This window comes from Pantherophis guttatus, chromosome 4, assembly GCF_059756535.1.
Source record: "Pantherophis guttatus breed Tessera chromosome 4, ASM5975653v1, whole genome shotgun sequence".
Classification (NCBI taxonomy): Eukaryota; Metazoa; Chordata; class Lepidosauria; order Squamata; family Colubridae; genus Pantherophis; species Pantherophis guttatus.
The window spans coordinates 139,151,665-139,179,569 of NC_142066.1; the positions used below are offsets into that span (position 1 = coordinate 139,151,665).

The following is a 27,905-nucleotide window of genomic DNA, read 5'->3' on the forward strand; positions in this document are numbered from 1 at the left end:
ATAAGATAAATTAAATATGGAAAGAGAAAAATGGACTACTCTCCCACTTTACATTCTCAGATTTACACCTCTGCATATTTACTGGAAACAGGCCTATAAGACTTATAGGAAAATTATTAAGGAGTTATGGTTAAATGCCTAGCCTCTTCTAGAGGAATAACAAAGGAAAACTTCTGGCAGTGATATCATCCCTCAATCTCCTGCCTTATCATCTGAATTACATCTTATTTTAACTAAAATAAAAACATTTGGTCCCCACCTTTCATTTTTAATAGCTTGTCTTTAGCGAGTTTTCAGATGATTTATTTCTAATTATTTGAGAACTACTTTCCTTGCCCATTAATAAAGATCACTTAGTAAAGCAAATAGAAAAACAAAAGATGGCATTTCTTAAATAATTCGTTTCCCAGTGTTAGCATTGGCTTAGTCTGAGTACATCATGATGATTGATTGAATAGCCTTCTCAATTCTAACAATTTGTCTAAATTCTCCATTTCTGTTTTCAAAGCAATTAGCAACGTTTTAGAACTATCCAAAATCTTATCATATGCAAATATTCCTTCAACAAGAATGTTATCAAGCTTCTGTTGTACAGTATTTTTCCAAAGTAAACTTTCACATACACTTTCCAGTTGTTTGGTTAAGATCTCAATTTCATTCTGAATCTCAGTCTTGTCTTCTATCAGTTTTCCAATTTGCTGGTCTATGTCTTTTTTCCGAAGGAACAATGTTTCCATATACTTCACAAGTTCATTATTGTAGCCCTGGAGAATAGCTCCTTGTTGAGTCATCCTGCTGACTTTACCCTCCTTGGGAGATGAGGGTCCTTTCTTCTGCTGGTTATATCCTCACCAATTTCCTAAATTCATTTAGGGAAGAAAAGAAAGAAAAACTGCTACCTTAGCAATCCTACATTGTACACATACGGTTTAATGTGAGAGCAGAAAAGACGAGAGCGCTCTTGCCGAGCCTCCCTACTCTTGGACCCAAAAACCCCGCATCCAGAATAGCTTGGTTGCCAGTCTCGGGCGCTGCAGGGGCTCCCTCGAAATGGCCCCCGAGCACCTCGGAGGAGCCGGGAGAAAACTTCGAACGAGCTCCGGCGCCGGGCGCAGCTGAGAAACTTCACCTCCGCGGTGCTCAAAATTAAGGACGCCGCGTTTCTGCTTCTTCTCTCACCCCACCGCCCTTTCCCAAAGCAAACCCCCAACAAATGGGGGGACCCAGCCAGGTGCACAGGAGTTCGTTCATCCTCTCCCCACGGCCTGTGTGCGCGGCTGCCGGCTTCCAGCGCTTCTTTGTGGGCGTTTCGCCAGCAACCCCGCTAAAATCCAGGAGCTCCGGTGCTTGAAATAGCCTGTGCATCAAAAACTCCACAGGATGACGAGAGTTGCACTCCAATGCACGGAAAGCTCGCCAAGTTACGCCCCACAAACAAATATTGCTGCAAACCCACAGGACTTACTTTTCGAACGGGGCTGCGCTGTATCCTTTCAGGCTCCGGTTTAATCTCGTCCCGCAGAGGAAAAACACTTCGCAACTAACAACAACAAAAGAACAAGAAGACTTTTAGTGAGGACAGAACCGCAGGGAAAAGTCCTGGGTTAGAATGAGAAAATAAAGCCAAACTCTTACCCAAAGGCGTTACCGCTTTACGTCCTCAGCCAAACTGCAACTAAGTCCGACCTCGCGAACTTCCGCCTCGCAGCATCTCTTTCCCGCAGGCAACGCATTTAAAGTCAAAGGAGCTAACGAAGGGAAAGCGCTCAGCCAATCAGTGGCCAGGGATTGCTCGCGGCACTTGGAGCGTTCTCGGGAGTCTTACAAGAGTCACGGAAAGTGCCGATCGGACGCGTTCGTCGCTTCGTTTACGGAAATGGCCGAAAGAACAGCAGATATGGAGGCCGAGGGGGAAAACACCTAGCGTCGGAAAAACCCGAGATCGCATCCAAGCTGGCCGTCGGCTTGACGGAGATCTCCGATATTTTCCGAAGGCGCCGACTCTGAATCGTGAGCCGAGAGAGCGAGCGCAGCAAGGGATTTCCGGCATTGAGCGGAAACGGCCGATGCCTCTCGGAAGAGAGGCTCTCAGAATCTGTGAGGGGAGGTAGGCGGGGTTTAGGCCTAAGAAAGAGGAAGGTTGATATTAAAAAAATAAATAAATAAATAAAAAAGCCATAGGAGGGGGGAGGAGTTTGGTCGGAAAGAGCCGACCACAGCCGACGGTAAGCGAAGGCGGTGGCGTCCCAGTTTCCCGGATGTAATCGGACGGCGGTAGTGTTGGGAGCAGTGGCTGAGGGAGGGGGGGGAGGCGGCGGCAGCGGCGGGCGAGCGAAGGCGGACCGCGGGGGCGGCGGGGACGTCGTCGTCTTCCGCGCTCCTCTGTGTGTGCGTGAACTGCGGCGCCGCCTCTCCTCCTCGCGGGTGTGGAGAGGAGATGGGCCCGTGAGCGCCGCTTCCTCTCACAGCCGAGCTGCCTGAGCCGCCCCTCCTCCCTCCCTTCCCCTCCTCTTCCCCGTCCCCGGTCGGAGCGCTGCTTCCCCTTCCCCCCTCGGCGGCGCCCGTGGCCCGGCCGCGCCCTCCTGGTCCCCTCAGTCTCTCTCACACAGGCCGGGCATTGATGGTAATGTATGCGAGGAAACAGCAAAGACTCAATGATGGGTAAATACCCCTTTCGCGTCCCGCCCTCCCCGACTGCGCCTATGTCGGTCTCCCCCCCTCCCCCCCCGATGCCAACCGCCAGTAACGGTCGCTCGCTAATGTTGCGTTTCTGTCCCTCTCTCTCTCTCTCTCTTTTTTTTTTCTCTTCCAGCTGTCACGACCGCAAGGGGGACTCGCAGCCCTATCAGGTACCGACTTCTTCGCCCGCCGCAGTCCCCACATTGAGAGGCCCTGCGGCGGCAACAACTAAAGTGTGGGAGGGCGAGCTAAAGTACTCGAGTGCAGGCCTCGGCCGCCGCTGCAAGGCCGCACGCGAGCCGCCCTTTCCCTTTCCCTTCGTTCCGCGCGCGGCCGGCCTGCCGGCCGGCCCGAGTAAGGGGGGGAGGGCGGGTGGCCAAAGGAGGAGGGGGCGGCTGAGGCTGAATTTCCTTCGCCAAGCGCGGCGCCCCTGAGGGAGGCAGCGGCAAAGGCCTGGCGGGGCAAGGAAACGGAGCCTAGGCCCAATGCGGGGCGGGAGGACGGCTTTGTTTTTTTCCCCCCCTTCCTTCCCCCTCCGTAGGAAACCGGTGGGATGGCGCTAAGGCAGCTCCGCTGGAGTCTTAATTTAGAGGGCAGCTGTTTATAGGAACGCTTCCCTAAGACAATAAAGGACCCTGGGCCCCTGACCTGTAGGGGGGAAAAAAAAAAGGCTGTGGGGAATTCTAGTTCTTCAATCCTCCTATTCATAAAAAGCCTTGCAAATTGGGGAGTGGTGGTGGTGGTGTTGGAGGAATTCGGGCAGATGTTGGAAACTCCTGGGCGAGTTTGGTTTGTACTTTGCTTTTTCTGCCCGGCATTTTTGCTTCACCAAACAATGGGGATAATATGGGATGAAAATAATTACATGGCCCTTAAAAGTACTGTCCGGTATCAAGAGGAGCTTAATATTTGGAGGCCGTAGTAGGTAACAACCTAACCTAACCTAACCCACTAGGCAAAAGGTATACACTCCAAAACAGTTCAGATGAAGAGCTCCTAACTAAAGCTGCTTTCTAGGTTGCACTCAATACAGCACAAAGTGATTTTGCCATGAAAGTACAGGTGCAGCAGTTGTCTTTAAGAATTTATTGAATCTGTAGTCTCTGAAGAACCTGTTTCTGCAAAATACATAATTGCTGTCTTCACAAATAACATCTTATTGATTTACTTCGTAAATCAAATAAATCAAATTCTTGATTTATCCAAGTATTTAATTTTAAGTATTTCTGCTTAATTTTTTAAGTAGAAATACTTAAAATTACATACTTGGATAAACTATAAAAATAAGCTTTTGATAGATACAAAGTATCATTATGAAATGTCTCTTAACACAGTATCCATCTAGGAGTGATAAAATGAAGAGTTATTTATTAAACTGGTTTGTGTTTTAAGGAGAAGATCATGACTATATTACATCCATGTTTGAAAAGTTAGCTGTCTTAAATAGAAGTAAGAAAATGTTCTATAATATGTTACAATATGTTAAAGATAATCATGTACAGATCACTGTCTGTTTTGATTAAGTGGTAGAGTTCAGAAAATAAAAATCAAACATCCAGTATCAGTATTGGGTCACATTCTGGATAACTTCTTAAGTAGATCTGCGGTTTGCTTTGGACAACTGCAACACAAACTATTTTGGAACCTTTTTGAATTGAGTTGCTTGAAAAACTGTTGGTAATATAGCATAGAGATTGTGTCCAAGAATAATACTAATCTAGAATATGCCTACGTATATACTTTAAATGTCAGATACTACCTTAAAAATCTGGATAATAAAAGCATTGTAAATTCTAGGTATAATGCCTCCCTTAAAAAAATTTTTTTTTAACTTTCTTACAGGCTCTTAAGTACACATCAAAGAGTCACCCCAGTGGTGGTGATCATCGGCATGACAAGATGCGAGATGCCACAGACCCTTCACCGCCAAATAAAATGTTGCGGCGATCCGATAGTCCTGAAAACAAATACAGTGACAATAGTGGACACAATAAAGCTAAAACCATTCATACTCATAGAGTTAGAGAGAGGGATGGTGGTGAGTTTTCTTTAACCTTTGATTCAACTATGATTTTAATATTTAAATAATTTTGCCTCACCATTATTACAGCTTGGCACAACACTACCGTACATAAAATACATATACACTGCATAACAACGAAATAGGCTTTTAATAGTTCTTTTCATGGTACTTTTATTTTTTTTATCTTTATCATAAGCAGATTATTGGCTTTTTATATTTAAGAAACATGATCTGGCAAGTTGAAGTATTTTCTTTGAAATCTCCATCTTACTTTGTGTATATATGTTAAGTATGTTTAAGTTACTACTATTGATAGAATTCCTTTGAAAATTAGCTAAATCCAGTAACAAGATATATTAGCACATTACATCTAATACTAGCCAAAACATAAAAATAGCATTGGCTGTCTGAAAAGCTTTTTACAAATATAAAAAGTTCAAAAAGCATGCTAACTAGCATGCTAATTTGGGGACACACTTCTGATATTTTTTTACTATCAGTAGAAGAGAATTTGTAACACAGGGTTGAACTGTGGTTCTTGGTGCTTTCTGAGCTTTGCTGTTTTCTTGCAGATGTTTCATTAACAAACTAGATAATATCAGTACTAGCAAATGTCTACAAGAAAACAAACTCAGAGTACAAAGCACCCCATATTTTTTAATATGACGGCATGCTACAAAGTTGCTGACTGCTTTGTATATGAAGGTGTGCTATCTGAGATAAATATGATAAATCCATTACATAGGCTCTTAGCTGCTTTAACTGTTTAGAAATAAAGAGAACTTTGCAGAGCCCTTTTAATCATCTAGCTTGGTTTAGTGTGTAGATACATGGCAGCATTCTATATTGTATGCCGTGATCTAGATAGGGGTTTTTGTTCTTACTAGATTTTCTTGAATTCTTCAGTAGAACTTTTAATTGCTATTTTTAAATCTTATTGCTTCATTAAAGCATCCATGGTGTTTATGTTTAAGCAATTTTCAACTCAAGTTTATATGTATGTCAAAAAAGGCAGTTTATTACAGTTAATCTGAAAATAAGACACGTATATATACATTTTATGATATAATTCTTATTGGCGATCTAAGCTTTTGTTAATTTATTCTTAGAAATGATTAAATCTGAAATATTTTCAAATATATCTCAGTTCCTATTTAAGATTATTGTAAAATATAATGTAAAACCAGCAATTCTGAATTAAATAAGAGGGTAGGCTTAGCTTGGGATTCTGTAAATTAATGGCTCACTTAAGTTAAGGTGAATTTACTCAAGTAACTTACACAATTTTCCTTGTTTGTGTAAACTACTGGTTTTTTTCTCCTAGAGTAGAGATGTATGGGTGCTTATGGAAATCAGGAAAACAAGAGTGAAAAAAATAAATAGGAAAGGAACATAAAGGCGTTTAAACATTATATGTTAGAAGTTTAAAAGATTTTAGGATTAGAAACTTGAATATGCTTTCCGTGGCAAAACGCTAGATATTTTGCTACTGCAGTTGTCCTTGAAAATATTAATTTATTTTTGTTTACCTTAGAAGTATAAATAAAACCAGACTTGTGAAATATTCCTACCTGGAGATTTTATTCATTTATTTATTTCAATTGTGTGCTGCCCATCTTGTCTAAAGACAACTCTGGGCAGTTTAGAAACATTGAAATCAGGTAAACGTTAACATGCTATTTCATAGCTTTCAGGAAACTATGTCTTCATATGGATCTAGACATTCAGTAGTGTAGTTGACTGAATATTGTAACTTGTAAATTTTGGCATCAAATCCACCATTCAACCCTGAAGGATTTTTTTCTCATCTACATTCAAATATTCAGGGTTGTAGAAAAATTAAGAATTGGGTTATATTGTCACATACTGTATAGTGGGTTTTTATAAATTGGATAAATTAAATTAGTGTTATACATTAAAACAGTCTTGCATATTGGCTTGTTGGCATAGTTATTTGTACTTTACAAATTCAGAAATATTTTCATAATTACTTTATATAAGATTTTAGATGTAATTTAATAGTATTTTACAATTGGGTTTGATGAATATATTCTACATGTATGCAGGTAAGGGATATTTCAGATTATTTGTATTTAAAATAATTTGCAAAGATTGTAATCTGATTTAAAAATACATTTTGATTAAAGGTTATTATAGTGTAAAATACAAAATACAAGATCATAAAGGGATAGAGAAAGATAAGGATTCATTCTTTCCTTCAAAATTTAAAGCAATTTTGCTATCTTTGTCAATTTTATTACTTTTTCTATCCTAAAAATATATATTTTGAACATAATCCTTAAGATTTGAATACATCAATAGTTTGTTATATGAATTGGCAAATAATTTTGCCCACTTTTTTCTGAAGATGACTTAACCATACTGGCTATCTATAAAGAAAAAAAAAATAAACAAATGTGTTGATACTGCCTTTATACCATGAGTATCATCAAATATATGGTAAAGTGCTACTAGGGGAAAATTTTTAATGATTTTTATATAACTTCATGGCTTAATTACTTTAATAAAAGCATCCCAGTGTTCTAAGTTCTAATCTTTTTTTTCACTAGTAGACAGCAGCAGTTTTAATATTTTGAATATAATTGTTTTAATAAGATAAACCAGAATATTTTTAATTGATAATGTCTTTTAGCTGGGTAGCAGAAACTTTGTAATGATTCTAAGTATAGTTATGAATTACAGTTGTAATCTTATACTTTACAGTAAGTAACACTAGGATTTAATCTAATGTATAATCGAATATTAAAGGAAATTTAAATTATTTAGGACTGAATATTTAAATTAGCTTTTCATATTTGAAATTCAATTTCTAAGCTAATAATATATTTTGTATATTTACAATGCAGCTCAATTTAAAAACAATAATTTTTAAAGTACCCAAAATCTTGTGAAGGAGACTAAAATAAGCAAAGTCAAATTATCTCCCTCCGAGCACTACTTTAATTTCATTTATTTTACTGATTCTCTGTAAATCTCTTGTGTGAACCAATATATTTGTTCAGATACAAGCTTAATTTCATTGTTATGAGTCTTTTCATTTGCTCATCAGAGCCAGGATAAGGAGATAGTTGGGTATTTACAAATCTAGCAGCTAGGTTGCAGATAGTATTATAATGTAATAGGATAATATAATATATGTAATTATACATATATAGCATAACAAAGCATAACAAAGTTAATGCTGTTTATATTTTGTTTATGTCAGTAATATTGTGGGCATATCATTTATACTTTGCTTCTAATTTGTGAATCAATAAGAGTTATTTATTTCAGAAGAAAATCATACAATTTATTTGCCAATAAGTCTAAACTTTTATTAATGTTCACAGTGAGACTTTAAAAAAATGAAATGACTAACTTGTCAGTTCAACTAATCATAAGAATATTTCTGTTTCCTTTGCCATTTACCTTAATGGGAGGGCACATTTGAGTTTCTCTTAAAGTTTTAGCTGTTAAAATGACATATTCTCAGATAGCTTTGGGGGGCTATATAGTGGGCATAGCTGATTCAGTGGATTGGGCCAGAGATACCAGGGAGTTGGATTGTTCTTATTTTTTCTGTCTTTGGAACCCTCTTCAGTCTTTCCTAGTCAGCACTGTACAGGATAGGGACATATATGTATAGAAATCTAATTGGATGGGAAATGAATTTAGTCCAAATGATACTGATATTGTGGAACATTATTCCACTGGAGGTGAGAACTGCCCCCTCTCTTTTGGCTTTTTGAAATGGTATCAAAACACAGGAGGTGACCGATGGGATAAGATCTCATCCCCGTCCCATCTGTTTCTTGGCTCTTGTGGACGTGTTTTTAGCGCAGTTTTTAATATTTAAATGTTGGTTCATTTTAGTATTTTAACTTTTTCATTTGTTTGTATTTTTAAACTACCTAGAGTCATCTTGTAGGGTAGCATGAACATTTAATAAATAAATTTGTTTATTTATTTATACCTCAACCCCTTTATAACTTTCTACAATAAGGAGTTGCTACTCTGTTTTGAAGTTAAACGATTTAATTTACAGAATTGAATATATTCAACATAAAATTGTAGTCATTAATGTACAATATATATTCTATTTATTTATTTATTTATTTATTTATTTATTTATTTATTTATTTATTTATTTATTTATTTATTTATTTATTTATTAAATTTATATACCGCCCTATTCCTGAGGGACTCAGGGCGGTGAACAGCGAACGATAAAAAATACATGTAATACAAATGTTAATTAAACAAAAACCAATTAAAATATACTAAACACTCTGGTCCTAGATAATTCAAGACATCCCAGTTTAAAATAAAATCGAAAGCAATATAAAGGGAAAAGTTAGGCCAGGCCGGCCTGCTGAAACAGGAATGTTTTGAGGGCACGGCGGAAAGTGCGCAGATCCGGAATCTTCTGTATCTCTGGGGGGAGCTCGTTCCAGATGGTGGGTGAATTAAAATAGAAGTAAATGCTTGGTAATTTTAAAAAATAAATTATATCTTCTAAATGGCTTATTTAAAAATTGGGACTCTCCAGATATGCTAGAATTGAATACTATATTAAAATGCTCTTAATTGCTGGGATAAGTTCTAATGCATATTTTCCCAGTACTATTTTGCTTGAGCAAGCATTGAGGATTTTAAAGGTCAGTACTACAATCCTGCAAACATATTTAGACAATAAGTAGTCCCATACTTAAAATGTCAGTCAATTTACTATAATTTTTCTTTGGAAAAACATTCTAAGTAAGCTATTCCAATTTTAGACTGTAGTTTAAGAAATTGTTATTTTGATACATTACAATTCACATTTTGATCTGGCTTCAGGAAATAAATGCTTTGGAATATTGTAGTAGATAACTGAAATTGGAGAGGAGATTGTGGGAGTATAGTCCTAATGGACATGCTGTGCTTTCAGGCCTTTATGAATAGAGGTGGACAATGGGCTACAAAAATAAAATTGTTAAAATAGAGGAAGACAATAACTAATTCAGACAGAATATGAAAAGCAATATGAAAAATAATGTGACATTAAATTACAAGAAAAAAAAAATCAAAATAGTTTTCCCAGTGGTAATATACAGTTGTGAAAGCTGGATATTGAGAAAAGTAAAAAGAAAATATACACCTTCAAAATGACTGACTGATCTCTTGAGGTTGATGATCAGCAAGGAGAAACTCGCATATGTACTGTTCTTGGAAAAGTTATGTATTGTTACTAGAGGAAGATGGGATGGCAAGCATTTGTCTTTGAGTTGAACTCTGCTAGATTTCATTGAAATAATTTCATTCAATTTCTCAGTCGTGTCCTATTCTTTGCAATCCCATAAACCATAGCATCCCAGGCTCCCCATTGTCTCTTGGAGTTTGCCCAAATTCATGTTCATTACATAGATGACACTATCTAACCATCTCATTCTTCGCTGTCTTCTTCTCCTTTTGCTTTCAGTTGTTCCTAACATCAGGGTCTTTTCTAATGAGTCCCCTCTTCTTATTAGGTGGCCATAGTGTTTGTGCTTTAGTTTCGGTAGATATCCTTTCAAGGAACAGTTAGTATTTATATCCTTTAGGATCGACTGATTTGATCTTGCAGTCCAGGGGACCTTCATGAGTCTTTTCCAGCACCACAATTTGAAAGCATCAAGTCTTCGATGCTCAGCCTTTGTTATGGTCCAGCTCTCATAGCCATACATTACTACTGGGAAAACCATAGCTTTGACTATGTGGACCTTTGTCAGCAAGGTGATATCTCTACTTTTTAATATTCTTTTTAAGTTTGCAATATCTTTCCTACCAAGGAGCAAGTTTCTTTTAATTTCATGGCTGCAGTCACTGTGTGCAGTTATCTTGGTGCCCAAGAAAATAAAATTGTTACTGCTTCCATTTCTTTTCCTTCTCTTTATCAGGAAGTAATCATACCATGATCTTAGTTTTTTTGAGCTAACTTTTCAAGTTTCAAGCCAACTTTTGTACTATCATTGAAATAGTGCATTAGTGTAATTCTGGACCCCTTAATCAGGCATGGCTTAAAAGCTTTCCATTGTAGGCTTTGCAGGATTGGTTCACAAGTGTTGATCTCTTTCCATTTCACATTTTGGTGTTTAAAATATGCTTTTTGGTATCAGTTTCTCTCCAATATTGTTTAGCAATTACTGAAAACACTGGGGAAAGTTATGTGGAGATTTATATCATAGTGTTACCATAGTGAATGCTTGAGACCAGAGGTCTCTAACCTTTCCACCTTGGTGGCCCGGTACATGGGAGGGCATGTGACTGACAGGTGCATGTGCGCACACAGCTCCTTTGTTGCGAGTAGCAAGCGTGCATGCCCTCTGCTCATACGAATGGAGCTTTGCAAATGAGTGGTGGGCCCTTGTGTTCATGTGTGAACTTCCACTTGAAGAAACAGAGGGCGCTTGTGCTTGCGCACAAAATTTGCATGAGTGGAGGGTGCTTGTGTTTGCTCGCGAAGTTCCATTCGCGTGAATGGAGCTTCATGTGTGAGTGTCCTCTGTTCTCACAAGTGTAGCTTTGCACACAAGCGCGCTTCACTCAAGCACCTTTTCTTCGTGCAAGTGAAGCTTCGTGCATGAGTAGAACTTTGCACTTGCAAGCTTGCCCACTGCTCACACGGCCCAGTTTTGAACAGACTGTGGCCTGGGGGCTTGGGACCCGTGCTCCAGGCCATTCAAGTTTTGAATTTTTAAATAGGTGTCCAGAGCTCCAAATTAAGATCATGCAATGATGTTTTGGACTGTAAAACTAGCTGATCAAGATGAGTCCTTTGGTCCTCAGTGAAATTACATTTCCCTTGAAATACTGGGTTTGTGGTTTGGAGAGTTTCTTTAAAATGATCATTACTGGTTTTAGTGCTTAAAATTTTTTTATCTTGGATTTTTTTGGAATCATACAATACAATATTCTGGAAGGGGCCTTGGGAGTCTTCCAATTCCCATGTATTAGATTTTAGTGCTGGGACGGGAATGGGACAATTATATAGGTAGCAGAACTTCTGTTATAAATGTGGCATTAAATAAATATTCCCCACTACTTTTGGACTGTAAATACAACATCTTTGATCACTGACATATTATTTTTGGCTCATGTCAGATACAGATAAAAAATTACGTAAAGAGAAAATATCTCTCAGATTGATGGATTTCTTTTGCATGTCTGTAACACTGATTTAAGCTAGCCAGAATTTATAGTGGCAACTAGATTGGGAGATCTCCTATTAATGTGTTAATAATTGAGAAGAATAAGTGGACTGCTCAGTTCTGATTGGCAGTAAAAAAAATCCTTTAGGGCAATGTGAAAAAGAAATGGCAAATATAAATGGTCGACAGAGAAAAGGCCTACTGTGATTCTGTTGGTCAAAGAATCCCAACTACTGGGATCCAGAAGAAGAGCCTTTTCTGCTGTAACATTTGTCCTTTGGAACATCCTACCCTCCAATATGAGATCTGCTTCCATCCTTGTATCATTATGTAAAAGGCTGAATGCCTTGCTCTGAGTTGGCCTGGAGACCCAATGGGGCAATATCACACTAGAGGTGGCTGTTAGATTGATAGCACCTTTCCGTCCTCCCTGCTTCCCCACCTGCCCATCTTTTATTCTCATAATCACTGTATTCTCATGGTTTTCTTTTTCATTGTTTATTCTATTGTTTGTTTCATTGTTTATTCTTATTCACTGTTAAGTTTATTCACTTCTTTTCTTTTCTCCATTTTTATTGTAAGCCAACTAGAGTATTCCCACTGCGAGATAGAGGCAAATAAATTTAACAAATAAAATGGAGATTGACCTATAATAAAATAGCAGAAAATGGAATCTTGATACATTTAATTGCAGAAGTGATTGATCTGAAATATATGAAAAGAACTATATTGCAACATATATGTGTGCCTCATAATTCCAGTGCTGGAATACAAGGAGCATAAAACTATATGAATACTTAGAAAACATGTTCCTTGGCTTTTTTTTAATAAATGTGTTTCATATGGATGTGATTAACCACTAATTAAAATTCAGACAAAAATGAAAAAACATTTGTTCATTTTCAAATCTGTGAAGATTTAAATAAATATATATTGGAAATCTGATCTATGGGAGATAAGAAATGGCTTTGACTATCCATATGAGGGTTCCTGGGTATTTTTATATGATAAAATCTCTTTAAATTCTCGGAATTTGAAATTGATGAAATGAGAAGGTTGGTAGCTGAAATGCAAATGATGGAGAATTTAGGGTAGATCCTCTCATAGCCCTGAACTTGTTGATATGATATGACAGTAACAGTCAAAAGAGAGAGAAAAATCCATAGTAATCATTGTTATCCTGTTTGCAAATAATACTGAGCTATGGCGTTTTGAGCTTCATGTGGTATATGCATCTGAATGATACCAGGTTGTATTATTACAGTATAGTATAGCTCCTCCCACATTTGTTCATTACTTTGGTATCAGCTCATTTAGACACATGATTAAGGGTAGGTGGGGGAATTAAAAACCTAGACATTGAGATATTAATAACACTAGAAGAAGAGATAGTGCTGCTGTTACTGCATAAGTAATAAAAGTGCAGTTTGATTGATTACATGTCATCAAGTAATTGTTGACACTTGATAATCACATAGGTATATTTTCTCCATTATGATCTGTCCCTACCATGTTTTCCCGAAAATAAGACCCTGTCTTAGCTTTTTTTGAACCCTGAAATAAGCACTTGCCCTTATTGATATGGACTCAAAAGCCCAATTGGACTTATTATCAGGGGATGTCTTATTTTGGGGAAAATGGGGTAACATCTTTCAGATCTTTGAATGGAGCACTTATTATCAGTGTAACTGAGTCCATCCACTTGCCTGTTGATCATCCTCTTTTCTTCAACTTCCCTAGTTACATTTTCTTCGCCTCTCCCTCCCCCATTAGAGCCTTCTCTAGAGAGCCAGATCTTTGCATGATGTGTTTGAATTAGGATAATTTGAACTTGTGCCTTGATTCAGAACTCTGGGTTGATTTGTATGATGATCCTTTTTTTGGATCATACAGTTTAGGCCTGAATTCCCTCTCATGGAGCTTAATCTCTGAGAGAGATAGCAGCCATAATATTGAATGAAACACGCCAATATTGAGCTTGCACGCTTTCCAATAGAAGGTACTTGTATCTAAATAATAATATGGTTATCTTTAGTTGGTTCTTGTTGACCTAAGCAAAAAAGAAAGGCAATCCTTCAGATTTTCATCTTTCATTTTATTATTTTAAAACGGGTTTAGAGCCAATTTGATCTAATGGTTAAGGCAACAGGATAGAAACCAGGAGACTTGAATTATAGCCACACACTAGGCATGAAAGCCAGCTGGGTGACTTTTGGCCAGTCATTTTTTCAGGCCATTCACCTCACAGGATGATAGTTGTGGGGGAAAAGGAGAGAAGGAAGGAGTTTCTACTATCTTGTATCACTTCTGGAATGTCAAAGCTTATGCAGTTTAAATTATGAGATAGAAACACAATTAAAATATGAATAATATGCATATTTTATGGGATAAGGCTCATATTTTACTTTTACTGCTGCCATTTTACAATTAAAATATATATATATAACAGATATCCAAAATATTATTAATATGAGATGGAAGCTCTGTAGGAGTAAAAAATACAGACAATTCAAATATAGGTACACCTTTGAGATATTTATATTTTATTTATATAGAAATATGATAACTAAATATTGCGGTCTCAGTTCCAGACCACCACAGAAAACAAGTATTGCAATAGGTCACATTAATGTTTTGATTTCTCAGTGTGTGTAGAAGTTATGTTTCCACTATTACATCTAAGAAAGGTAATGTATAAGCATTAATTAAAAACTATGGCTAAAAAATGCTAATAATCATACGAGCTTCATTGAAGTGTAATTTTTTGGTGATGGAGAGCATTGTTAAAAGAAGCACAATATATATTGTATGCCTATAAATGTAAATATCCATAACAAATATGAGCCAGAATTGTATTAGCTAATCATTCAAAATTGAATGATGATATTGTAGCTGTTTGGATCACTTGACTGCTTTTGAAAACATTAACTATGGTATTTATCTGGCCTACCTTGTAGCAGAGATGGGTTCTACTTACCTTTACTACTGGTTCGCAATAGGGCTGCGCGCATGAGTAAAACCCGTGTGTACATGCTCTTCTGCGCAGAAGCGTTCTGATGATGTCGGGGTTGATGGGTGGAGCCTCCCTCTGGTTTTACTACCGGTTCTGTAGAACCGGTCTGAACCGGGGGCAACCCACCACTGCCTTGTAGGGATAGGGCAGATGTATTGTCCTGGTGGATTGCACCAATAAGATATAACAAGATAAAAAAAATGATTACTAAATCCAGTTTATATTCTCAACATGAGAAGTTCATCCAGCTGAGCATTAACCAATACATTCAGGCAGTCATCTTTTACCTGTATCTATCTTGTCTCTTAACATTATATGTAATCATTGGGTTGAGCCATCAGGACTTTTATAGTGAGGTGTTAGTGACATATTAATGACATTGCTCTCTGTTGCTCCAGTAGAGTCACCCATTGGCTAAGAAAGTGGGTAGTGTTTTTCAGTATTAATAATAGTTCCAATGTTTATGATATAGTTGTTTTTTTTAAAGTTAAAAACTGTTAGTGGTTAATGTAAGATTTTGCTTATATTTTAGGATTGATGCGAACAGAATTGCCTTGTGAGTAAAATAATGCAATTTTTTAAAAAAGGTGATAGATCATACAGATTCAATCTTGGAAGTTTTTAGAGCAAGTTATATTAGTAGAGAAGTTTGAGATGAAGTCTGCTTGTAATCAAGTTTTTATGCCTGCATGTTAGTTATTCTGAAGTATGTTGTTTGAGGATTTATAGATACCACATTTTGAGGTTATATTGTTTTTTCCTGAATACTGGCAATTTTAACATACAGTACAGAGAGTCCTCAACTTACAACCATTTGTTTAGTGACCATTCAAAGCTACAAGTGCACAAAAAGTGACTTATTATCATTTCTCACACTTATGACAGCATCTCTATGGCCACATGATCAAAATTCAGATGATTGGCAACTGGTTCATATTTCTGACAGTTGCATGACTCCCTGGGTCCCCCTTTTTGCAGCCTTCTGACAAGCAAAGTCAACGGGGACGCCAGATTCACTGCAGTGAATCACTTAACAATTGTGGAAAAAGGTCTTAAAATGGGGTAAAATTCACTTAACTGTCTCAGTTAGCAACAGAAATTTTGGGTTCAATTGTCATAAGTCGAGAACTACCTGTATACTTTTCAAGTAAAATTGTGGTAACTATTTACATAAAGGCTGTTCTTTTCTAAGATTTCGACTACTAGATTTTATGCTCCAAAGAAGAGGTTAAATGGAAAATGTTGATACTTGATGAAATTTTACAAAGCAAATTTAATGCAGGAGAAGCAGTATTCTGTAGGTAGTGGTTTTTGAATATTTAAATGAATAGGACTAACAAAATTCTTAATGTCTGTAAGCTGTGAGGTTTCAATGGGAGATAGATAATAGGGTTTAGTTCAACCCTGCAAAACTAAGTGGTTGTGGGTTTTGAAACATTGAACACCCCCCCCCAATTAAAAAATAAAAGACCTGAGGAATCTCTTCCACTCAGCATGGGGTTACGCTTCCCAGACAGACAGTGCAGACTGTGGGGGGTTCTCTGGATTCTCAACTCCTGCTGAAAGAACAAGTAGAGGCCATGGCTCTTTTGCATAGATTTGTCTTATGTAGTACTTGTATCTATTCCTGGGCCAAGAGGCTTTTCTCATAGTGACTTATGCTTTAGTCACCCCCTATCTGGATTACTCTAATGCATTTTACATGAGACTGCCCTTGAAGAACATTTAGGAGCTGCATCTGATTTGGAACACAGTGACATGGATTCCAAGCTATGCTTGTGTAACACTGAAGCTCTGTTGAGTTGCTCTATCTCCACTGGGCTTCTGGGTACAATTCAAAGTGCTGGTTTTCACCTATAAAGCCCATATGTAGGATAGGAACAAGGTATTTTGAGGACTGCTTGCCTCTGCTTCCTCACCAGAACTAGCAGGGAGGGGATTCTCTGGGCCCTTCTTTCAAGCAATGTCATCTTGCCAGATCTGAATGGGCCTGTGTTAGATGTTTGTAAGGCTTTAGCAGTGCTGTTGCTCCTCAAGGCATTTAGACTGCTACTTAATTGCTCTTTATTTTTTTCCTATCGTTACATTATTTTTGTGCAACCTTAGATGTTCGTTGTTTGGATTGTTGATTTTGATTGTTGCTTTTAATCCTTGTGTACTACCCAGATTCATTGCCATGAAATGGACAGCTACAAAAATTGTATCACATAATACAATTTTGTATATATGTACAAAGTATGTATGTACATAAGTAATAACAATGCTAGAGAACAATGTACTTTTTTTTTATTGAAAAAGTTTTCAAATACAAATTTTCCCCCCATTTTCTCCCCCCTCCTCCCTAACCCCCCCTCACCACCCATCCCCCCTGTGACTTCTTCACAACAAAAACCTAATTCATAACAGATTATATAATATTTTACCATCCCCTTACTCCCTCCTCTAAATACTGACCCTTGCTTGCTAATAATAATATTAATATTGTTAATTCCCCCTTTTGCCATACATTTCAAAAAAAACAGTCTACTATAACATTGTATGATAACTCCCAATTTAGCAATAATCTGCCCTTTTTCTCCTCCCCCAAACTTATATCTGTATATTATTACAACATTTCAAAACAACCTTCCACTTTAAAACTATATAATGAATCCTACTTTGACATTTAATCTTTTGTGTATATTAATATAACATTTCAAAGCAGCCTTCCCCATAAATCCTAATTTAACATTTATTCAACTCTATCCATTCCTCCACTCCCCTAGATATATCACTTAAACATCCCTTTTCTTAAACTAATCAATCAGTAAACTAACCTATTTCCACCCACTTTCCTACAAAATTGCCATGCACAACAATTCTTAATATCTTTAATCCACTGCCCACTCTACTAATATATATATATGTGTGTGTGTGTGTGTGTGTGTGTGTGTGTGTGTGTATGTATTCCGTTATATATATAAAAAAAGGACAATGACTTTAAATTTATAATCCATATAATATCTTCTTTGATGTCTTTCCACTGGATTGTTGAGTCCATCATCCATAATAGGGTAACATAGCTTCCTGATGCAACAGTTTGTTCAAAATCTTCAATCATCATCTGCCCCCATCAGTAGTAAATATCCTCATATATATATATAAAAGTAAAAACAACCACCCGAGTGACATTATGATTATATTCCATATAGTTGTAACTGTGGCTTTCATCAGGATTATTAATTCCCATCATCCTAGTGGGTAACAACCAGATCTTCTGCATGCCGCAGCGTAACTCTCTTGCCTTGTATCTCAGGATAATTATAATATATTTATCGATACAAGAAAGAAATCCAAGGTAGATAATTCAAATCCAACAATTTAAGGCTCTTTTCACATCCCAAAATTACGGCATTGCAGAGGTCTGTCACAGTCCTCAGGATAATATTAACCAATACTTCGCCTCCACTATCTTTTCGCATATTCATTCATTTTTTTTTAAATCACTGGCTTCACTGTTGCTTGATTTAGAAATTTCTATTTTTATGAGACCTATTTCTTTTTTTCTTTTCTTTTTGTGGGTTTAATTTCCATTCTGGTTTCCTTTCTAGAAGTTGTATATCAACTGATCGGTTTTCATTCTGCTTTATAAGTTGGTCTTGTTGATTTTGTTTTTGTATCTCATATTTCTTCTTTGCCAAATGTATATCAGCTAATTGGTTTCCATACTTGTCTTTGACTTGATGAATCATCACGTTAGAGTCAGATGCCACTTCTCTCATATTTGTAGGTAATCCAGCTGGGGTATCTAAAGAATCCAAAGGCAATTTGTCTACCACAACCTCTGTAATTCGATGTTTTCCCTTTGTTTCCAACTCCTTCTGCTTATCCTGTATTATGCCTAAAGATGTTAAATTCATTTTCAAAATTTTTTGATAAAATTCTTCCGCTCTTTCAACAGTATTTAGTTGGTATCTTTCTCCTTGATATCTCAATATTATACCAACTGGGGCATCCCACCTAAATGGAATATTTCTTCTTTTTAACTCAGTCACCAAAAAACCAAATTTCTTCCTTTCCGTTAACATCTTGGGCGGGAGCTCTTTGTAGATCCAAATCTTTCTTCCATACAATTGCAAAGTAGAATTAAAGGAATTTTGCACAATATTATTCCTAATTTCTTTATCTGTAAAATAGATCACCACATCTCTAGGCAATTGCCTTTGCTTTGCAATCCAGGAATTTATTCTATAAACTCTGTCAATCCTACAAAACACTTCCTCAGGTTGAACCTTTAAAATCCCAGCCAGAATTTCAGAAGATATTTTTCTTAAATCATCTCTATTATTTTCCTGCAAACCTCTCAGTGTTATCGCATATTCAGTGAAATTATATTGCATCATTAAAACTTCTCTTTCAATCCTCTGTTGCAAATTTTCTACATTACCAGTCTTTTGATCAGCCTCCATTTTAGGTTTTTCTTCTGAGCTATTATCTTGAGTATTTGTCAAATCATTTTCAATTTTTTGGATTCTATTGTCCAAATTATCCTGAGTTTCTTCCATTTTAGACTCTAATAACTTAGTATTTGCATCCAACTGGATCATAAATTCTGAAAAACCGTTAGCCATTTTTAAAATCTTTCGCTCCAAAAAATCAAACTTAGATTTCACCAATTCTTTAATTTCCTGCTTAAAATTTTCAAGATGCTGATTCACAATTTCATCCCTTCTTACAATCTCCTCTAAAAGAAATTCTATTATGTTAAAATCAGGTTTCTGAGACTGGAGACTTAAGACTTGTTCTTGTAATTTGTTAATGGGGGAATCCCTCCCCACTGCTTGTTTGTCTGACTTTATAAGTCTCAATGCCATGTTTCCGCCCAGACAAACTTTATTAAAAAAGAGAAGAAAACTTCTTTCCAACCAAGAGCAATATCAGCACTCCAGGGGAAAAAACAAAACAAAACACGAAAGTGAAGTATTGTCTTCAATTGTAGCCAAAGGTATTTGTTCCGCTACATTGTAATAATAGAAAACGGAAGGACTTTCCCTTTCAGCCTCTCCTCAAGCCGCGGCAGTCGCCATTTTAAAAATCTTTTTTTTTCTTTCCTTTTCCTTTTTTTTTTCTTTCTTAAATAGCTTTTGAAAAATAAGTAAAATACTTGCGATTCAGGATCACAGGTCCAGCTCACGTCTTCTTTAATTACTCTGTTAAATTTGCAGGCTTGCTCTTGACGCCTAGGTCTGCATATAGCAGAGGTCTCCCAAAGCCCGGAGCAGCGGCTGGGGATATGTGGAGTCTCATCCGCTCCGTCCCAAAAGTAAAAGAAAAACTTTTGGGACTATGCAGAGAGCTCTACCCACCCTAGCCGGCTCTATCTCCATTTCCTCATGGAAACGGAGTTTTTTCGAGCCGCCATTCCGTTGTGAAGGCGGCTCTTTACAGGCAGTGGGGCTGACGATCCCGAAAGAACGTCTGGCGGCGACAAGCAGTAAACCGGAAGTCGAGAACAATGTACTTGATGGAGAGTAATGCCATTGTGAGATTAAAATAATGAGGGGCATAATTCATATTAATAACAAATTATGTTCAGTATAATGATTACTAAAATATATTAAATTATATTCAACATGTTTAAATTGAATGTTGCTGTTAAGCAGAATATTAAGTCTTCCTTAATATACCTGTTCAAAAAAAAGTTGATGCCCCCAAAGGTGAGAACGGTTCCCACTCTCCAGACTTTCCACAAGAGCCTGAGGACCTGGCTCTGCCAGTTGACTTAAGGTTAATCAACCACCCCCGGTGTGGTACTGCCCCAATGGGGCCTCAATGGGAGAGTACTACAGTGGATGTGGTTTATTAATTAGTAGCAGTTCCCCTCCCCCATACATTCTGCTCCCTTCTTCCCCATCTTTGAGTGAGTGAGTGAGTGAGTGTCTATCTACCTACCTACTTATCTATATATCATCTACCAATTTTATCTAATTTAATCTATCTAGTTTTATTTGGATTGGTATACTGCCCAGTTATCATGCAATTACATGGGCGGCAAACAAATTTAATTAATAAACAGCCAATTTGAACCACTTTCTTCCCATGAAAACTAAATAATAACGGGAAAGAAACTCAAACAAAATGCTGACTATATATAAATTGGTTATTGGTTGAATTTTTACACAAATGCAAGAGCCCAATCTCTTTGAATGATTTTATGAGCTTCATGTCATAATTCCTGCATTTATATCACTGAGAGGTGTTCCTTTCACTAAATTAGTTTTATAAAAAATAATAATAATAAATTTATTGTCATTATACGTGTATACACAGTATACCCATACAACGAAATTCACTTAACACCTGAAGACCAGGTCCAACACACATAACAATCCCCAAACAACCCCCCACCCACCACAAATTCCCCACCCCCAAACCACCCAAAAATCCACACAACAGACCAAGAGGAATATCTGATGCTATCAAAAACAAATAGAGGTTGCAGACATTTTTGAACATGCCTTTGATGGTTAACATCAGGAGGCATGAGTTCCTCCCTTTTGTGGGTTAATTTTAAGCCTTTATATAATGTTTACACATTTTTCTCTCTCATTTTTCTCAGGTACCTGCTTCCCTTTGCTGGGTAATCATAATAATTTATTAAACTAGTATATCATCTGTACATTTATATATTTAGTGTTTCTTAGTGGTTTATGTGTAATAGTGATTATGTTTTAAGATCTCCATTATCTTTGTGTAAAACCACATTGGTAGATTCTGTCATTCTTTGTTTTTTCTACATTGGAATAGTCTAAATTGTGCTTTCATTTTCTCTTATTTAGGAATTCCCTTCTATCTTGAAGTTAGCTTTTTTTCTATTATGGAATGCTAGTTATTGTACTGAGTTCTCAGGTTCTTTTTTTTTTCTGTGAAACCTTTGATGTTTGATTGATTCCCCCCCTGATTTTAAAAACTTTTTCTGATGTCAAACAGAACAAAACATCTTTTGTATTACTTGATTTTGGCCTTTTCATCTATTGGTCACATTTACACATCATTCATATTGTAGATCGTATTTGATAATTTTTCATCACTTCATTCATCATTGAAGTGTTTTTCCTTGCTATTCTAGATATCTTGAGTTGTTTCTTCAAGTACTGTTATGAGCTTTCACTTGCTACAGACACATACAAGGATGAATACCAATGCAGTACAAACATTGCAAACACAACTCAGTTATGTCCATACATCTTCATTTCTGTTTCTTAAAGCACCAGCAATAGGATGGAATTTATTTCTCTAGTTAGCTGACTATACTTTATCTACTTACCAGAAATATTTAGTAGGGACATCCCTCTTAACATTCCTGCCAAATGTTACTGCCAAATGGTTATTTCTCTGTGACATTTGGGGATTTGTCCTACCTATGCTTTTTATTCAGTTCTTAGCCAAGTTTCTAATGACTAAATTTTATCCATTTGATTTCTGTGAATAGGATGCTGAAGCTGAAAACTATGGAGTCATATATGGCTCTCCAACCTTTTTTGAGAGTGTGTTTTTTTGGGTTTTTTTGTTTCTTTTTGTCTCTCCTTTATCCTCCCATTTTTTTCCTAAATCAATATTGCGTGAGCCATTTTGTGAAAAAGTAAAACTTCCACAGTGACATCTAACAACCTAAATAACTACACCTATTCATGAAAAGAATGTAGATATTTCCTTTGTGCTGCAGAAACAAAAGCAGCTTGTATTTTGAGGAAAAGTTTTTAAAACGAGCAATTTATATTTATAACGTATTTAAATAAAAACAGTAAATATCTGACCTAATAAATTCAATGTTGAATGTTACAAAGCTAAATTGGGACAGAATGAATGTGTTGAAAATTCTATAATTCTTATGAAATTGGATAAACAGATCTCTGAAAATATGTAAAGAAAACAAAGTTGGTACTGCCTTAGAATTGAGCTTGAACTGATATCAACTGCTATGGCAGCATGGTTAGGAAGTACCTGCAACATGACGCAGTGAGTTTGACATCCATGTTATAGATACGTGATGGCGAACCTATGGCACAGGTGGCACACGTAGCCATATCGGTGGGCATGCGAGCTCAGCTCCGGTGGGACTGGAAGTTGGCAAACAGGCCGTTTCTGTCCTCTGGAGGGCCTCCGGGGGTGTGTGGGGAAGGGCGTTTTCACCCTCCCCAAGCTCCTACAAAGGCTCTGGAGCCTGGGGAAAGAGAAAAAGGGCCTACCGGGCCCACCGGGCCATCGCGTGCCAGGAGCGCGGGGGGGGAGCTGTGGGGTCACACGTGCATGCGTGAGGCTCATAGAATTGGTGTGGGCACGCGTGCGTATGACCCCCCTCCCCCCCCTCCTGGCACGCAGTGATAAAAAGGTTAGCCATCACTGTTATAGATGATTGGGAATGTCAGTGGAGCAAAAGAATAATACGTAATTTACCTATCTCCAATCTTCCTCTATTGTTAAAAATTCTGGTGACCATATGGGTATCTTGGTGGCTAAAGCATTTTTCATTTATCCTGGAAAGCCTACTAACTGGATAGAAACCAATGCAATAAGCAAGACTTCTGAGGTTATTTTGCCTGAGGAAATGGATAGGATTATTTACAATTTTTGTCATGAACCCACGTCCTTTCCAACTCATTCAGGAGCCAGGCACATTATGACTTTTTGGATCAATAAAATTGTCACTTCTTTTCTGAAGGATAAAATAATTTTAAAATAGATAGTTGTGTTCCCCCTTGAAGAAACTTTCGCTGCATCCATACATTTTTAATAACTTTCTCCAACCTTTCCTTTCATGGAATTAAAGGTAGTCCTTGAGTTATGACTGTAATGGAGCCTGATAATTGGGAGGGCCATTAAGTAAACCATCTCCATCCCTGCTGACCCCAACACATTCATTAAATGAACATGCAGATCATTAAGTGAAGCATGAGGTACCTTGAGCGGGGAGTTAAGTGCAGGCACAAGCCTACCTGAATTGGGCCTCCCAAGGCGGCCTTCATCCTCTGAGATACGCTTTCTGCCCCTTGAGATCCCCATAGTCATTTAGGCCTTCACCCCACCCCACCCGGTCACCTTAGCACATTTACCTTTTCAAAGTCTTCAGAGCTCAGGAGGTCAGGGTAGGGAAGGAGGGTGGATTGCTCCATTCATTTCTAGCAAGAAAAGGAAAACCGAGAGCTTTGTTAATGCTGGTAGAATTAAAGGAAGTGCTAGAAGTGAGAAGAAATCATGTCAGTTTTTCCTTCTTCACTAGACAGTAAGGAATCCTCACTAGATTCCTTGTCATTTAGCGAGGAAAGGAAAACATCTTCTCCCGAATTATTTTTCACTCAGAAAAAGACATTCACTTGTGGGAGTGTGCCATCTGGCCAGTAATAGAGTGGCCTGCCCTCCTTCCAACCTGATCTCTGAAGATATTCAAAAGGTAACTGAGCAATCAGTAACCAAGGGTAGGGTGGAGTATGGAACTCAGTGGGGAGACAAAGTAGGCTCATTGCCTGTGGAGACCTGGGGGGATAGGTGTGGAGGTGCTGCAGCATCTCTATGGTCGATCATAAGGAAAACCACCACAATGGTGTTGCAGCAGACATACCATATTTTTCAGATTATAAAACACACTCCCCTCCCCCCCAAAAAAGTGGGTGGAAATGTCTGTTCATCTTATAGAGCGAATATTGTGGCGGGGGAGAGGGGGGTTGGTGCGATGCCAATCAGCTGTTCTAGGTGGCGGGGATCGCCACTGCCTATTGCCGCCACCCATTCGTGGTGAACGGTGGTGAATAGGTGATGTCTGGCGAATGGACTGCGGCCGTGGCAAATGGGCCATGGAGGCGGAGGCAGTTTTTTTTTCTTTTTTTTTTATTGAAAAGTTTTACAAGAAACAAAAATTTTCTTCCCCCCCATATTCCCCCCACCCGTTCCCTCCCCTCATCCCACCCTCCCCCCCAGACTTCCCAGAGCAAAATACAAGGTGTTCCATTTAACAATCAAAAGATAGATTAACCTACTTATCCTCAGACTACTAACTCCCCCCCTGAAACCTTAACTCCACTATAGATAACATAATACTTCTAATACTTAACGTTCATTCATAAGCTATTTGATATTTTCTTGTCTGATACTTATTTTGAATATAGTCAATCCATCTTCTCCATTCCGATACATATCTTTCTTGTGTATAGTCCTTCAAGTACGCTGAGATTTTCGCCATTTCTGCTAGGTTCGTTACTTTCAGTATCCACTCTTCAATAGTAGGCAAAGAGTCCTTCTTCCAATATTGCGCTACCAACAGCCTAGCTGCTGATATTAGATTCAAAATCAATTTAGTTTCTGATACTGTACAGTCCGTAGTTATACCCAATAGGAACAATTGAGGAGTAAATTTCAACCTTCTTTTCAGAATATTCTGCATCACCCACCAAATTTTTATCCAAAATGCCTTGATTTTCTTACAGGTCCACCATATATGATAATAGGTTGCATCATTACATTCACATCTCCAACATTTAGCTTGCAAATTAGAGTACATACATGATAATTTTTTAGGATCTAAGTGCCATCTATAAAACATTTTATAAAAATTCTCTCTCAAATTTTGTGCTTGCGTAAATTTAACATTTCTGACCCAAATCTTTTCCCACGTTTCCATCATCACTGGTTCCTGAAAGTTTTGTGCCCATTTTATCATTCAATCCTTAACCAATTCCGTTTCTGAATCTATTTCCAATAATGCATTATACAACCTTTTAATATGCATCTGGCTTTGATCTCTAATCTGTTTCACCAGATTTTCCTCATTTTGCATAACACCAAATTTTTGATCTTCCCTCCATCTAGCTTGAAGCTGACCATACTGAAACCAAGTATAAATTATCCCTTCTTCTTTTAATTCATCTAAAGATTTCAGTTGCAGCTTACCCCTTTCCAAAAAAAGAAGCTCTTTATAAGTAATCACCTCTGTTTTTTGCTCTATACTTATATTTTCTATTGCATGTCTGGGATTTGCCCATATGGGTATCTTATAGTTTAGCTTATATTGGTACTTTTTCCAAACCCTCAACAACGCATTTCTGAGTATATGACCCTTAAACACTTTATCCACTTTTTTTTCATATAACAAGTAAGCATGCCATCCATATAACAAATCATAACCTTCTATGTTTAACATTCTTTCTTCAGTTAAGTTAAACCAATCACTAATTTGTGATAAAGCAGCTGCTTCATAATACAATCTTAAGTTAGGCATTTTAAGACCTCCTCTCTCACGTATATGCTGTATAATTTTCAGTTTCACTCTTGGTTTCTTCCCAGCCCAGATGAAAGTATTAACCCCTTTCTGCCATTCCATCAAATTTCCATCTTTCTTAAGCACTGGTATCATTTGAAACAAAAATAAAAATCTAGGTAGTACATTCATTTTTATTGCTGCTATCCTTCCCAGTAATGATAGTTGTAACTTTTTCCAATTTTCCATTTCTTTCTGTACTTTTTGCCAAAGAATTTCATAATTATTTTTAAACAATTTCGTGTTTGAGGCTGCAATATATACTCCTAGATACTTAACCTTTTTAACTACTTCAAACCCCGTTATTCTCCCTAAATCTTCTCTTTGAGTTATGGACATATTTTTAGTTATCATCTTTGTCTTATGAAGATTTACTTTAAATCCAGATACTTTGCCATATTGAGGTACTATGTCCAACATATAGGGAGCTGCTTCTATAGGTTGAGATAAAGTAAGAACCAGGTCATCTGCAAACGCTTTTAATCTATAATCCTGCTGTCTAATTACAATTCCTTTTATTTTATCAGAGTCACGTAACTTATTCAACAAAACTTCTAAAGTTAAAATAAACAACAATGGTGACAAGGGACAACCCTACCTTTCTCAATTTTAAACGCATCTGTTAAACCTCCATTAACTATTATTTGTGCTGTTTGTTCCTGATATATTGCTCTAATTGAATGTATAAAATACTCCCCAAATTGCATTTTTTTCTATTATCTTAAACAGGAATTGCCAGTTCAATCGATCAAATGCTTTCTCTGCATCCAAAAATATGAATGCTGCAGGGACCTGGTTATTTTTTTCCAAATATTCCAATAGGTTTATAATTTGTCTAACATTATATTTCATTTGCCTCCCTTTTATAAAGCCTGATTGATCATTATGAATTGTTTGTTGCATAACTGGCATTAGTCTATTCGCTAATATCTTAGCAAAAATTTTATAATCCGTGTTCAAAAGTGAAATTGGCCTAAAATTTTCAGGTTTAGTACAATTTTGATCTTCCTTCGGGATCAGTGAAACAAAAGCTGTTCGCCAAGAGGGTGGGACTCCTCCCCCTAATTGAATTTTACAAAATAGAACTCTTAAGCAGTTCTACCATTTCAAGCTGTAAATTCTTATAATAAACAGCTGTTAATCCATCTGTTCCCGGAGCTTTCCCTACTTTTAATTGCTTAATTGCATCAATAATCTCATCAGAAGTTATTGGTTGATTCGATCCTTCCCTCTGTTCCAAAGTTAATTCAGGAATATTCCCTTCCTCTAAGTATCTATCTATATCTATACCTTGTATTGAGTCACTAGCATATAACTTTGTATAAAATTCTAAAAAAGCCTTTTTGATCATATTCTGTTGGTAAACTTGCTTACCTCTAAATTCTATTTTACCAATGACTCGTGGCAGATTTTTTTTTCTTGTTTTCCTCCTCTAAAGCTAATGTGTGTTTTATAGTTCAAAAAATATGGTAACTTCAGGACTGGGTTGTAAGTACTTTTTGAGGTATCTATTGTAACCTCAACCATTCATTAAGTAACCAATTGTTGTAAATCAAGGACTACCCTTGAAGTGATGTCCCGGTGCCTGGAGGCCGTATGGATCTGGATGGGGAGGAACAGGCTCGGGCTCAACCCATCCAAGACCGAGTGGCTGTGGTTTCCGACGTCCCGATATAGTCAGTTGACGCCATCACTGACTATTGGGGGTGAATCATTGGCCCCCACGGAGAG

The 27,905-nt window shown here is 37.3% G+C and overlaps 1 protein-coding gene and 1 pseudogene across 9 annotated transcripts in view; one reads left to right on the top strand and one right to left on the bottom strand.

The window, feature by feature from the left end:
• Nucleotides 1-298: 298 nt before the first annotated feature.
• LOC117655035 (microtubule nucleation factor SSNA1 pseudogene) lies at nt 299-1,733 on the bottom strand (annotated as a pseudogene). The gene is made up of 3 exons (XR_015734172.1): nt 1,657-1,733; nt 1,466-1,540; nt 299-859 (listed from the first exon to the last, which is right to left on the bottom strand). The product of XR_015734172.1 is annotated as a microtubule nucleation factor SSNA1 pseudogene (transcript).
• Nucleotides 1,734-1,842: 109 nt separating this feature from the next.
• Nucleotides 1,843-27,905, top strand: part of WAC (WW domain containing adaptor with coiled-coil) — a 67,887-nt gene continuing 41,824 nt past the window's right edge. For 2 of the 8 annotated variants that reach the window (XM_034402079.3, XM_087892914.1), the window contains exons 1-3: nt 2,186-2,623; nt 2,813-2,849; nt 4,522-4,717. In XM_034402079.3, coding sequence (XP_034257970.1) covers nt 4,579-4,717 — 139 coding nt within the window. In that variant the 5' untranslated portion in view covers nt 2,186-2,623; nt 2,813-2,849; nt 4,522-4,578. Of the gene's footprint in view, nt 2,662-2,812; nt 2,850-4,521; nt 4,718-27,905 lie in introns of all 8 variants that reach the window. The other 6 variants (XM_087892913.1, XM_087892915.1, XM_034402078.3 and 3 more) reach the window with 5 other exon arrangements.